The 13718-nt window shown below is 43.3% G+C and overlaps 1 protein-coding gene across 2 annotated transcripts; it reads left to right on the top strand.

Annotated features, from left to right (window-relative positions):
* The first annotated feature begins 1298 nt into the window (after positions 1-1298).
* Positions 1299-13002, top strand: LOC134461735 (cytotoxic T-lymphocyte protein 4-like). 2 transcript variants are annotated; one of them, XM_063214611.1, is made up of 5 exons: positions 1299-1394; positions 7483-7601; positions 9504-9857; positions 10020-10216; positions 12590-13002. In XM_063214611.1, exons 2-5 carry the CDS (start codon positions 7511-7513, stop codon positions 12653-12655), a joined length of 708 nt encoding a protein of 235 aa, XP_063070681.1. In that variant the 5' UTR covers positions 1299-1394; positions 7483-7510; the 3' UTR covers positions 12656-13002. The 2 variants fall into 2 exon arrangements, with proteins under 2 accessions (XP_063070681.1, XP_063070682.1); XM_063214612.1 differs by having other exon boundaries at positions 9504-9864.
* Positions 13003-13718: the final 716 nt, after the last annotated feature.

Genomic DNA, 13718 nt, shown 5'->3' with positions numbered 1-13718 from the left:
CTGGTGGTACGGGAACGGAGGCGCCTGTACCTCTCTCCAGAGGGCAGGAGGCTGAAGAGTTTGTGTGCAGGGTGGCTTGTGTCTTTGATGATCATCAGTGCTTTCCGGGTGAGGCGTGTGGTTTACTGCCCTGCACAAGAGAATCAAGCAAGCATAAACTTTACTTAGAGATTACTAGAATCGGGCCTTGCTCTGCAAGCCCGCTTAATAACTGAACAGGACTTAAAGATTACTAGAATCGGGCCTTGCTCTGCAAGCCCGCTTAATAAACGGACTTAAAGATTACTAGAATCGGGCCTTGCTCTGCAAGCCCGCTTAACTACGTATTGCTACTACTATGCCTCAGTTGGTTGGTTTGGAATTCACCCGCCGTGGTGTTTTGTTTTGTAGTCAATTCAGTTTGAGATGATTGCTGCTCGCCATCCAATACGTCATGTGCACACGCAGTTGGTGGTGTGGTGGCGGTGGTGGCATTTGGGCAAAATGATACACTGCAGTCTTACTGTCTATTTTTATTTGTGTAGTTGAACTTTGGTGTGTGTTTACCACTGCAATGGTCTGGGTAGAGAGAGAGAGAGAGAGAGAGAGAGAGAGAGAGAGAGAGAGAGAGAGAGAGAGAGAGAGAGAAGCCTTTGTTGCCCATGTGTAATTGATTGATGTGCATGTGAAGATTGCAATGTTATGTCAACATTGAATGCTGTCTAAATTAAAGCAAAACTTGGCCCAAGCACATTATGTTCAGAATGTCTTCTGACTGTTGTAGAGAGCTTAGTTTTTGAATTGTGTATCTGTGATACAGAAGATGCTGTGAGCTAAGCATTTTCTCTAAGCAAGCCTATTATTATTTTTATTTTATTTTTTTTCAAGTGTGTGTGTGGGGGGGCGGGGGGGTGGATACACACTTGGGTGGGCCGATGGGCCCCCTAGCTAACTTCGCCTTAGGCCCCCAAATTGCTAGGTCCGCCACTGGACAGAAGTCAACATTTCAGCTGAGTTACCGAAACCACTGTCTGTCATGCGCCTCTCGTTATTTTTTTTCACATCATTCCAAAAGAGGAACAAGTACTATAAACACATATGCACTGAGGGGAGGGGAACTCTCCAGTTGGGGCAGTGTGTGTGTGTGTGTTTGTATGTGTGCTTCTATGTGTGCGCGTGCGTGCATGCATGTGTGTGTATGTGCTACTACACAAACAAAAACAATGTAATTGTTTATGACAAGGAATTCCCAACCTCCACCCCCATTACTACCACCATCACATAAAAGAGCAGACAGACACCTTTGCTCCATCGTTTCTCGCCACTTCACTTCACTCCATCTCTCTCTATATCCCTTCATCACTTTCCCATCTGTCTGTGGTTTGCTGTGACACTAGGTATGGAATGACAGGATGGTGAGTAGCTTATCTTTTTAATTCTGGAAATAATTGCAACTGAATCAAAATGTGCATATTACTAATTAATAAGAGAGTAATCTTAGTGAGGCTTGATAAATTCCAATAATTAGGGAAGGGAAAAAAATTGTAACACTTTATAATAATGTTCCTTAGTAAAGACTCTGTAAATAATTAACTAATGATGAATAAAACATTAACAAATGTTTTTATTATTAACTAAGTTTTATTAATGCTTTATAAAATATCTACAAATGACATATGCAAGATTTTGCACACCTTATAACAGCTTATTTTATTCATTTACAAGCAACTTGTAAATGTTTGATAAATATAAAATATTAACATAGCATTTCCTAGTCATTTACAAGCATTTGTTTACATTTCCTAGTCATTTACAAACGTTATTTAATGTTTTGTTCATCAATAGTTAATTATTTATTAAGTCTTTATAATGCTTTTTTGCATCCATTATTCTAAAGTGTTACCAAAAAAATATATAGATACGTGTACATAGGCCTATGTACTGTATGTACATACTAGGGATGCAAACGATTAATCGATTAATCGACTTAAATCGATCAATGCATTAATCGATTAAAAATCATTAATTGCAATTGCGCACTAATGCTATTAGCCATTCCCGTAATATGGCTGGTTTAGACAGTGGCAGTCGGTGAAAACGTCGGGGTTCCAGCTTTTCATTTTACGGCCGCAGCCGGTGAAGAACCACGGACCATGTTTAGCCTACCTAGCGGGCATTTGCCGGTGGGCCCCGCAGCCTCGTGGGCCCCTATTTTCAGAGTTTTATTCTTTTTAATGGTGTATTTTCCCTCTCACAGTCTGGTCAGATAAGGCAAAATACTTTCCGTCCAGGTGAGTGCAGGTGACAGAAGAGGAAGAGGGTGGGATACAATATGAATTTGTAAAGAGACAAGGCAGAAATGCACAATTTCACACCATTTTTCAAACGTGTAAACAAGTCAAAGAACTTGTGTTTTGTGGAAAGGGATGGATTGGATTGAATTTCATTTATTTTTTGATACTGCAGAAGCAACATCCCCTCCAGACACTGTGATTTTTATGAAAAATGGCAGCCCGTGTGTATGTGAGTGCAATACAACTTCACACAGGTTACCTAATAAGACCTTTTAGCCCATAGTTCACCCGCACGGCCGAGAAAGCACACAGCCTGTTTTTCAATTATTCAAATGGCATTCTGGCATCTAAAAATTATGTAGGGTCACAAATGTCTGTACAGAGACATGAAAATTTAATTGACAGCGTAGTTCCAGCAGAAAAACTAAAAATATGCATCCTGGAAATGTTGCAATATACTAGGAAAAGGGAAAAAACCCTCTGGATCATCTGAGGTCAGATCAGTTACCTAGCAACGGGGACGCTGGCGAGTCTTGCGCCGCTCCGCCTAGGGTATTGTTTATTTTTATTAAGTTTTTAAGGAAGTGATAGATTTTACTCGTTCAATCATTCTTTTTTTTATTTTTGACATATTTTTCTATTATAATCTGCAAGTTTTAGACGTTTTAACGTCTGCTCGTCATCTAAAAAAGGCTGCTCTGCTCTGTCGTGAGTTTTCCCAGATGTTGTCTCCGGTTTTACCCGGTTGAGCCTTTTACTTTTTTAACCAACCCTGGAACATTAGAACCTGCTTTTATGACTGTCGCGGTTCACAATGCGGTTGGACAAGTACTTTATCTGGTCTTTACTCGCCTGGATTGTACTGTGCCTCCTCTACCATCCTGCTTCTGGTCTGCTCCAATACTCTGCTGCTGAGCTCCTTCGGTTACGTGGCTACCTGGCTGTCCCTCCACCTCCAACGCTACACCTGCATTCGGACATCGCCCTTCTGCCTCGACGGAGATACACACATCGGGGATCTCGTCGGACCTTCAACTTCGATGACTCCACAGCCATAAAATCCATCCGGTCCACCACTCGTCGACCCCGCAGACTCTCCGGGCGTACTGTCAACCTCAATGTACTAGTCACACCGGCTAGGTCAACAGATAACGCCGCCGCATCAGTTAAACAGGACACCACAGTTAACTTCGGTCTGCTCAACATCCGCTCACTCACGAACAAAGGCCATCTCATTCGTGATCTCCTCACCGACCGTAAGTTTGACTTTCTGTGTTTAACTGAGACTTGGCAACAACCTGGCGATTTCTCCCAACTTAATGACTGTACTCCTGATGGCTGTGTTTACATCTCTCAACCCCGTGGCTCCGGTCGTGGTGGGGGTCTCGCGATAATTCACCGCGAGACTTGGAAAGTCCAGACCCTGTCTGTGCCCTCTTTCAGCTCTCTGGAGTGCATTGCCTGCAAACTGCCTGGACCCATCCCCACCATCATCGCTTCCCTTTACCGCCCTCCTAAGCCACACAAAGAATTTTTAAACGAATTAGGCTCTCTTCTCACTCACCTCTCCACCCTCTCTCCTAATATAATTCTCCTTGGAGACTTCAATATCCATTTTGACAATTCCCATCACTCCCTTACTTGTGACTTTTCTTCTTGCCTAGATAGTTTTGGTTTCCAGCAATTCATTGATTTCCCCACCCATACTAAAGGACATACATTGGACTTAATCTGTTGCTCTGGTCTCTCCCCCTCCAACTGCTCAGCTGATGACCTCCACATATCTGACCACTTCCTTGTCTCCTTTAGTGTCACTCTCCACCTCTCCATCATCAAGACCCCTCGCCTTATCTCGTTCCGTAATATTAAGGACATTAACATTGATTCCCTTTCTACCTCTATTGAAACCATTCTGATTTCTAATAATCTCTCCTCCCCTGATGAACTAGTCACTCTGTATAACAATGGTCTTCACAATGTCCTTAATTGTTTTGCTCCTGTTAAAACCCGGTCTGTCACCTTTTCTCAAACTGCCCCCTGGTACACCCCTCAACTCCGGACCATGAAATCCAAAGGCAGACAACTTGAGCGCCTGTGCAAGAAAACTGGTCTCACTGTTCACAAAGAAATGTACCAAGCTCATATATCACTCTACAAGGACTGCATCTCTCGAACTAAGTCTGATTACTACTCCACTCTAATCTATGCCAATGAAGGCAACTCCAAAACCCTGTTCTCTGTGCTTAACAACATCCTTAAACCACCTGACTCTCTCCCTGCTCATATGTACTCAGTTGAGACTTGCAATTCATTACTGGACTTTTTTAATGAAAAAATCCATAAGATCCACCAACATCTTATCTGCAACCCCTCTTTTCCCTCCCCCGCTGATCTCTTCCCCCTTCACCAGTTATTTTCTAGTTTTCATCTCCCGGACTCCTCTGAAATATCTGACCTCATCTCCAAATCCACGCCCTCCACCTGTCAGCTTGATCCCCTCCCCACAACTCTTGTCAAATCCTGCCTCCCCTCTCTCCTCCCATTCATCTCTGCCATCATCCACTCCTCACTCTCCACTGGTACTGTACCCTCTCTGTTCAAAGTTGCTGCTGTCACCCCTATACTAAAAAAACCTGGCTCTGATCCCTCTGACTACAACAACCTCCGCCCAATCTCCAACCTTCCGTTCATCTCCAAAATTCTAGAAAAAATTGTAGCTTCTCAACTCCATTCCCATCTAACTCTTAACTCCCTCTATGAGCACTTCCAGTCTGGTTTTCGCCCCCGACATAGCACAGAAACAGCCCTAGTTAAAATCACTAATGACCTGCTCATGGCTGCTGACTCTGGCCTACTCTCTATTGTCATTCTCCTTGACCTCAGTGCAGCCTTTGACACCATCTCGCATTCCATCCTTCTCCACAGACTCTCCTCAATTGGCATAAGTAACACACCCCTTGACTGGTTCCATTCTTATCTCTCTGGCCATTTTCAATTTATTCAAATGAAGTCTTTTAAATCCAAGCCCTCCCCTGTCACCTCTGGTGTGCCTCAAGGTTCTGTTCTGGGGCCCCTCCTCTTCATCACCTACCTCCTTCCCCTTGGTAATATCTTCCGCAAATTCAATATTAATTTCCATTGCTATGCTGATGACACCCAGCTCTATTTATCTGGCAAACCCTCTGACACTCTCCCTCCCCCCTCCCTCACCACCTGTCTTTCTGAAATCAAATCCTGGTTCACCTCAAATTTTTTGAAACTGAATTCGAACAAAACTGAAGTCCTACTTATAGGCACCAAATCCACCTTATCCAAAGCAAATAGTTTCTCCTTCTCAATTGATAGCTCTCCTGTCTCCCCTCCCCTCAAGTTAAGAGTTTGGGTGTCATGCTTGATGGCTCTCTATCCTTCCTCTCCCACATTAATAACATCACACGGTCTGCCTATTTCCACCTACGCAACATTAACCGTCTCCGCCCCTCTCTCACCTCCCATTCTACCTCCATCCTTATACACAGTCTTGTCACCTCTCGCATTGATTATTGTAATTCTCTCCTCTTTGGTCTCCCTCAAAAATCTCTCCACAAGCTCCAACTGGTCCAGAACTCAGCTGCCCGCATCATAACCAAAACCCCTTCCTGTCACCATATTACCCCTGCACTCCAACATCTCCACTGGCTCCCTATCAAATTTAGAATTCACTTTAAAATACTTCTCCACACCTTCAAGGCTATCTACAATCTTGCCCCTCCTTATCTATCTAATCTTATTCATATTGCTATTCCCTCCCGCCCCCTCCGTTCCTCTTCCTCCATTCTCCTCTCTGTCCCTTCTGCCCGTCTCAGCACCATGGGGAACAGAGCTTTCAGTTGCTCTGCTCCTCAGCTGTGGAATGCGCTTCCCCCTGACATCCGCAACATTGAGTCTTTACCCCTGTTCAAATCAAGACTTAAAACTCATCTATTTCAATTAGCCTATTCTTTATGATTCTTTAACTGTATTTTGTTTTATTTTATTTTTATTTATTTTCTATATATTTATGTTTTGTTTACAATCTGTTTATCTGTCTTGTTTTATTTTGCCTCTCTCTGTACAGTGTCCTTGAGTTTTTTGAAAGGCGCTTTTAAATAAAATGAATTATTATTATTATTATTATTACCTAGCCACCTGATTGAGTAGCCTGCATCCGGGTCAGACTAGAGAGTTGCTGAAAACTCTCTGCTGAAAACACTGGCCAGTGAAAGACTGTGTGGTCCGATGATCTTCTCTGTGCCTCGGTTTGATTGACGAGACCTTTGTGATGAAGTGTGTAGCGTTTTTGAGGTTGTTTATAGCGGGGAAACATCAGAAAATAATATTTACAAATTGGCCCCGCTGTGATGCATTGGCTGCGTTATTCGCCAAAAAGCTTAAAATAAGCCAACTCCATAACGGCGCGGCATTGGCCGCCAAAAATCCTAAAAATCAGGATCCGTTGCATCTCTAGTACATACATACATACATACATACATACATACATACATACATACATACTGTACATACATACATACATACATACATACATACATACATACATACATACATACATACATACATACATACATACATACATACATACATACATAGCCTACATACATACATACATACATCAAGTCAAGAGTCAAATCAAGAGTGCTTTGTTGTCAAAAATCTATGTAATAGGGTTAGCACAGAAGTTTGAAATTGCGTTTGACCAGTCTCCAATGTGCAGTTCGACTAAACACATTTAAATAAGACATTGACATACATAGGCTACACACATACACATGCATACATAGTCCCTATAACCGCAAATCAGGAAAAAGTTGGACATTTGGTAAATTGTGAAACAAAATACTCAAATTTTCAAAGCATTAAATCCATAAATTAGAGAATTGTGCATGGACAACATGTCTATATTTAACACAGTGCAAAATTATAGTTTATTAATACTAATTATTATTGGGCACATCTTACAGTAAAACGCTGCTCTCTCGCTCTCGCTCTCGGGTACTATACCATATAGAGGCAATCCTTGCACATTTGCCACACCAATCTCCTGTAGGAGTTTCCTCAGAGCCTTCCGAGGTTTTTTTTTTTTTAGAGAGAGACCAAATATTTTCATCATCACTTAAATGGAAGATTCAATTTCAGGGTGTATTCATATGATTTTCTTTCCCTCTGTCTGCAGTTTATGTTCTTGTATATAAGGTGCAGAAATGCCACACAGAGACATGTCACAATGTACAGCAAACATCTTCATCCTCCTCAATCTTCTCTGCTCAGCAGCTCCAGAGAAATGTAAACATGGTAAGTAAACTGCTTTCTCTCTCTCTCTCTCTCTCTCTCTCTCCCTCCTCTACGAATTATGCTGTATTCGTCCTTCTGTCTTTCCTGTAGTATTTTCTTTTTAATTCTCTCACTAAATACATTTGACATAGAGTGAACCAAGGCTGGACTGGTAATCTGATAGTCCTTAGTGGCCAATGCTGTTTTTTTCCTTTAAAGACTGGCCCTCACAATATAAATGGGACAGTCCATTGGTCCATCTTTAAAACCCATAGACATCTATGAATCAAAGTAGTAGAGCGGATCGGGCTTGTCAGGCTCCAGTGAGGGGCTGGTCTACCCCAGGCTGTTTAATGGTCCCAGTACAGCCCTGGGGGGGGGCAGCCTTATTAAGGCACCTGCTTGAGTCACAGGTAGGGGGCGCTCGGTTTCAAAAGCAGCACCCCCACTTAACCATCAGCTACCCCGAGGAACATACTGCACACCACAGACAAGCCAGGACACCAAGATGGAATCAAATTCGATATTTATTTACTATTCGATTCCTAAAAGCACACTCTCTCGTGCACACACACACACACACAGTCGCTCACTCACACACACACACAGTCGCTCACTCACACAGACTCGTTCCCTCTCTCTCTCTCTCTCACTCACGCAGGTCCCATGGGCAGGTCTAATGTCCTTCTTAACCAGTTCGTTCCTTGGGTTCTCAACCAGTGTCCGAATCCAGTCGAGAGTTCATTGCGCTTGGCCTGTCCATTGCCAGCAGGGGTTCCTAGCCTCCTGACACACGGGACGGGTGGGGTCCAATCTCTCTGTAAGAACAAGTGCAGTCGTCACTGTCCACGCAGGGTATAGTGGTCTCAAGTATGGCAAAAGCAGCTACTACCCAACACTCGTGTATAGTCACACCATGTAAACACTGCACGCGAAGCTCTTATCTAAGCTACATTAAAGTAACTGCAAACGGTGAATAAACAGGGGGTAGCCTGCCTAGCCACATGGAAGAGTCTGTCCTGCATGGAGTTTTCTCCAACATTGAGAGAGAGGGTGAACCCGAGGGAGTAAGTGAGAGGTAGGGAGAGACAGAGAGCCTGGAGTAGCATACACATTTGGAGAGGGTCTCCCAACTTGGAGGCCACGGTAAGCAAGCATAGGCACTTAACTGATCGGGGGAGGTGCTCCATCACCCCCGCATGTCCAACTCGGCAGGTTCATCGGAGTAGGTCGTTCCGCGGACCTCAACTCTGGTACTATGCCGTCTGTCGACCTCTCGGCTGCATGGATCCAGATCCGTAGGATCAGTTTCACTTCGTGCCATCTTCTCCTGCTTGCTTCCGTCCGGTTACCGGTCAGCTTTCACCCTCTCCTACACGGCTGCTCCCGGCGGCGGCGGCGTCTCTCCCCCCTCTGGGCTGCATTCGGCTCCCCCTCTGGTTCTGGTCTTTCTCCTCCGTCAGTCCTCCTCTTTGCTGCTCCGTCTGTGTCTTAATACCCTTGCCCCTTCCGTTTGTGCCAATCATCCATCACATTCATTTCCATTCACACCTGCATCCACTCTCACACCTGCATCCACTCATCCTGATTAGCCAGTCTGTAAAGTAAGGGGGCCGCCATGTTTGTTTACAGGGGGCGGCACAGAAAGTCTTCCCCAAACGAAATTTACATTCCCTCCCCCACTTGTCGTTGTCACCCCTGTGACACTTGGGCTGAACTGAGCTCAGTCCATCATCTGTATTATATTTGGACTACGGGGCTGCCCCATCTAAATGATGGGCTGGTCTTTAAGGAGAAAAAACGAAAGACAACATTGGCCCACCGGGAAAATGCTCCGTATGGAAAATGCTCCAGATTACAAGTCCAGCCCTGGGCATCTGCTTGACTAATCAACGGACCTGTCTGCCTGTCTCTCTCCCACAGACGTGTGCATCGTGCAGCCGTACCGCGTGGTGGCAACGGAGGGCGTGGCTACGGTAGAGTGCCGCTACTCGTCTCCCCCCCATCCCCACCCAGAGGAACTGAGCGTGGCGCTGCTGAAAGGTCTCCACGGCAATGAGGTGGTGTGCTGGGGCAAACTCAACAGCACACAGCTGAGCTGGAGCACAAGTGGAGAGCCACACGCCTGCCATACTCGCATGACCAACCGCGGCTTCAACATCACCGTCTCCGGCCTGAAGGGCGGCGACACTGACATTTACCGCTGCCAGGTGGTAGTGCGCTACCCCCCTCCCTATCGCACGAGAACAGGCAATGGCACCCTGGTTTACGTTCCAGGTGAGAGGTGAGCCTCCAGGTTGATTGATTTGATATTTGATTGGTTGGTTGATTGACTTATTGATAGATAGATAGATAGATAGATAGATTAATCGATTGATTGATTGATTGATTGATTGATTGATTGACTGACTAACTAATTTGATTTTGTCTGTTCCACAGAGAAACCGGTCTGTTCCCTGCCGGAGATTCAGCTTCTCGTGGGCCACAGACCACCACAGCTGGAACCGGAAAACTGGACCCCGGAACCAACGGCGACCGGGCAAGAGAGGCAGGACAGGGCACTGCTGTGGGTACAGGTTTCCCTGCCACTGCTGCTGTTTCTGCTGGTCTCAACCATGTTCACCGTAATCTACCAGGTACATTATTTATTTACTGTCTTTCAGAGGAAGAGCACAACACTGCTTCTTAATGGTTTCACCACTTTACGGTTTCACTACTAGTGCCAAAATGTCAGCAAGCGGAAAATAAAGTGGTGAAACTGTAAAGAAGCAGTGTTATACTCTTCTGAAAATCTCAATAGCTGTGTTTATATGGTGCTTTCTTCGCCGATCGGAATATATCTGATCCGATTAGTCTGATCGGAATGAAGTGTATACATTACATTGACCTCGAATGTTCGAATACCTGCCACGCGCGGTTACCATGACCGTGGTTAGTAACAGGACGGGTGATATAGTTGAAACTGCGGTAAACATGAAAGCATTGCTTGCTTTATTCAGAATTTTAGTCTATTTTGAAAGTGCAGCAGGAAGCGACACTGCTGTACTTAATCTTACGTTTATGGGCAGGTGCGTAACAGCGTCACCAGTTCACTTAAAACACCTCACAAACAAGAAGGAAGTCTGTGGATGAGAGTACTGAGCCAAGATTGGTGGGAAAGAGTTGTTTTGCAGGAATTCAGCGACCAATGTGGCGTGAAAATGTTAGGATAACCAGAGCTTCAGTTGTTAAAATATGTGACACAATTGCGTCACAAACAACCAAGTGGAATAGAGTGTATACATGGACTATCTGATCGGACTACACCACTTCTAGTCCGATTAGAATTCTGATCCGATCAAAGAAATCTACTCCGATCGGGCCGTATACAAGGGAATTCCTGATCAGATTAGAAACATATCCCTATTCTAATCGGATCAGAAGTGCCCATGTATACATACCTTATGACTAATGGTACCCTGAAAAGCTGCAACTGCTAACAAAGAAATGTTCTAGGTGTGCAAGCCAACTGAAAAGAAAGTAAAGGTCCGCAACACTGTTGAATGCTCCCAAAATATTTATTGGCAATATTTTACATTTATTATGCGAATAAATATTTTGGGAGCATTCAACAGTGTTGCGGACCTTTACTTTCTTTTCAATTATCTTACGTTTGGTCCAGCACCTGTGCCACTGATGTGCGCGCATTCTTTGACTTTTTGCTAGGTGTGCAAGCCCTCGCAAAAACATTATTTATTTGCACGAAGTACATGAACCGAGTGGGTAACTAAAACAGATCTGTTGTCCTGGGCACAAGCAGGTGGGTGACCAATAATAGGGTCCTCATTAAATTGTGTTTTTTTAGTGTGAGGTCCTTTCCAGGGTATGCCGATCAGCTACATAAATTACACTTAGTCCATGGACCAATTATATTTTTTGACAAAGTTTAGATACAAGGCATCAGGTATTTTATTCCTTTTTTACACCAAGTATATTATGTGATCTATCTGCTCTATACAGGAATTTACACCACCATAAAGTATGTTGCTTTTGTACAATACTGTGCAATGTAGGCCTTTTTGACTGGATGTAGACAGGCACACACATTACATACTACATATTACATAACACTTTTCAAAACCATTTTTTAAACCATTTGTCCCCCCGTGCATTATTATTTGAAGAGCTTGGCCTTTTTTATGGACATACATGCTCAGGACAGTGAAGACAATGCATGTACAGTAGCAAGTGGAAGAGAGAAAGGGTTGTCTTACACTCTTTGTAAAGTCAAAGAAGGTCCTACACTGTTTGTTGTGTGTATGTTTATTTTCACAGAGTTTAGCATAGTGCCTGTAGAAAATCTATACACCCCTCTTCATGTGATGTAAAACCTGTAAAGCTCATTTCTCATTTGCATTGTACATGTTATATTTAATGTGGAAAAAAGTTGTGAAATGATAAGTCTGTCTTTTTTTTTGATATCACAAAAATCTGACATTTGAACAGGCATTTAGACATTTTATAAGCACTGCTGTGTTACCAAGAATTTGTAGTTTAGGTTTAGGCAGTTTAGGTTCACACCTTTTTAGAAATAATTTAAGTCGTTAAAGTAGTGACTCAACTCAAGAAAGCGTTATGCTTTTTTCATCAGCCTGTTTTTGGTACAAAAGAACAGTCATGTTTCCATATTGAAGATGAACTCGTCTCAGATCAGTGAAGAATATACGTACTGTAGTTCAATATCAAAACACAGTGACCTGTTCCTAATGTATAGGACGATGAGGAGAATGAGAAAGATGAGCATGATTGGGTAGACTAGGACTGGGTAATGCTAGGCCAAACCTAAAAATGTATGCAAAAATGACATGGAGAAGTGCTGGGTAAATTAAATACACAATATTTAAGTTTTGGGATAGCATTGTTTTCTTTTTTCTTTGGCATGTTGAGGTGGTTGTTGAAGTGGTATTGTTTGAACTACAGTGAAGAGTCTTGTCTGATATGAGTTAATCATGCTGCACTTTTCTCTGCAGATCGCAAGGGTTAGACACGCCAGAAGACAATCCACACAGCCACTGAGCAAGACCGCCATTGTCTGACCTCACAAACTAGGGCCTTCCTTCCCTCTGCAGTTAGACTATGTAACACCAATGACACCCACTTCTTAACTTTTTAACCTCCTCCCTTTATGATGCTGCTAATGCACTATTACTAATGTACTTGTTTTTAACAGCAATATCTCAATTGTTCATATAACATCTCTATTTTTATCTATCTTGTATACTTTTTAAGCTCCTGGTCCCATGTCTGTATGTATGCCGTCTGCTTTTTGCACATCTGTATGTACGTTACTGCTGCAACAAATGAATTTCCCCATTGTGAGATAATAAAGGGCGTACCTACTTACTTATAATATATGGGTTGGGGACAAATAAAGGTTTGCACAATGAGAAATTATAAGATTCAATTCATTATTAAACATTTTAACAATTTAAACATTTCTGTTACATTGAGATTATTTCAGAGCTGACTATGACTTTGACTATCTTGATTTTAGAGTTTCTTCTGTAAACCAAACATTCACAAACATTCACATTTGATTTTGTGCATGTGAGGTTCTCTTTCAAATGTGCTTTTATTGTGGAGCGATATGATACAAATTAAGTCTGTAAAAAATAACAGTTGTTGGGTAGGCTACCCAAACAAGTTCACAGTTAATCCTGTTGAATGTGGTTCATCCTTCTTGGTGGCATGCAGACATTACCTTGGATACCGTGTCTCCTGATACATTACAAAAACTTGCTGTCTCGGTCAAAGATGCAACAGTTACACGCACACCAAGAATTTCTCCTTTTTGAACTTGGATATGTCACCCATTGCATTGCATAATTTTGAGCAAAACTTCGCTCTTACCCTGCTAATTCAATCTTCACACTTCACCTTACAGGTGCAATGTGCAATTAAAGCCGCAAGGGCGATGATGTGCCCTTGCACCTGCGGCCCGGGGGCCGTGGCATGTCGCCCTGCCCTAATACACCCATACCTGTGAAAAACAGATGAAGCGTAACAATATCCTGACAAGTATGAGGAAGGTGAAGGTGTCATTGTCCTAGCACTGCTGTTGCTTCCTGTCCAGTTTTCCTCTCAGTCTCCTTTGGATTG

Source organism: Engraulis encrasicolus, chromosome 13, assembly GCF_034702125.1.
Source record: "Engraulis encrasicolus isolate BLACKSEA-1 chromosome 13, IST_EnEncr_1.0, whole genome shotgun sequence".
Taxonomy (NCBI): Eukaryota; Metazoa; Chordata; class Actinopteri; order Clupeiformes; family Engraulidae; genus Engraulis; species Engraulis encrasicolus.
This window is presented reverse-complemented; position numbering and strand designations above follow the sequence as displayed.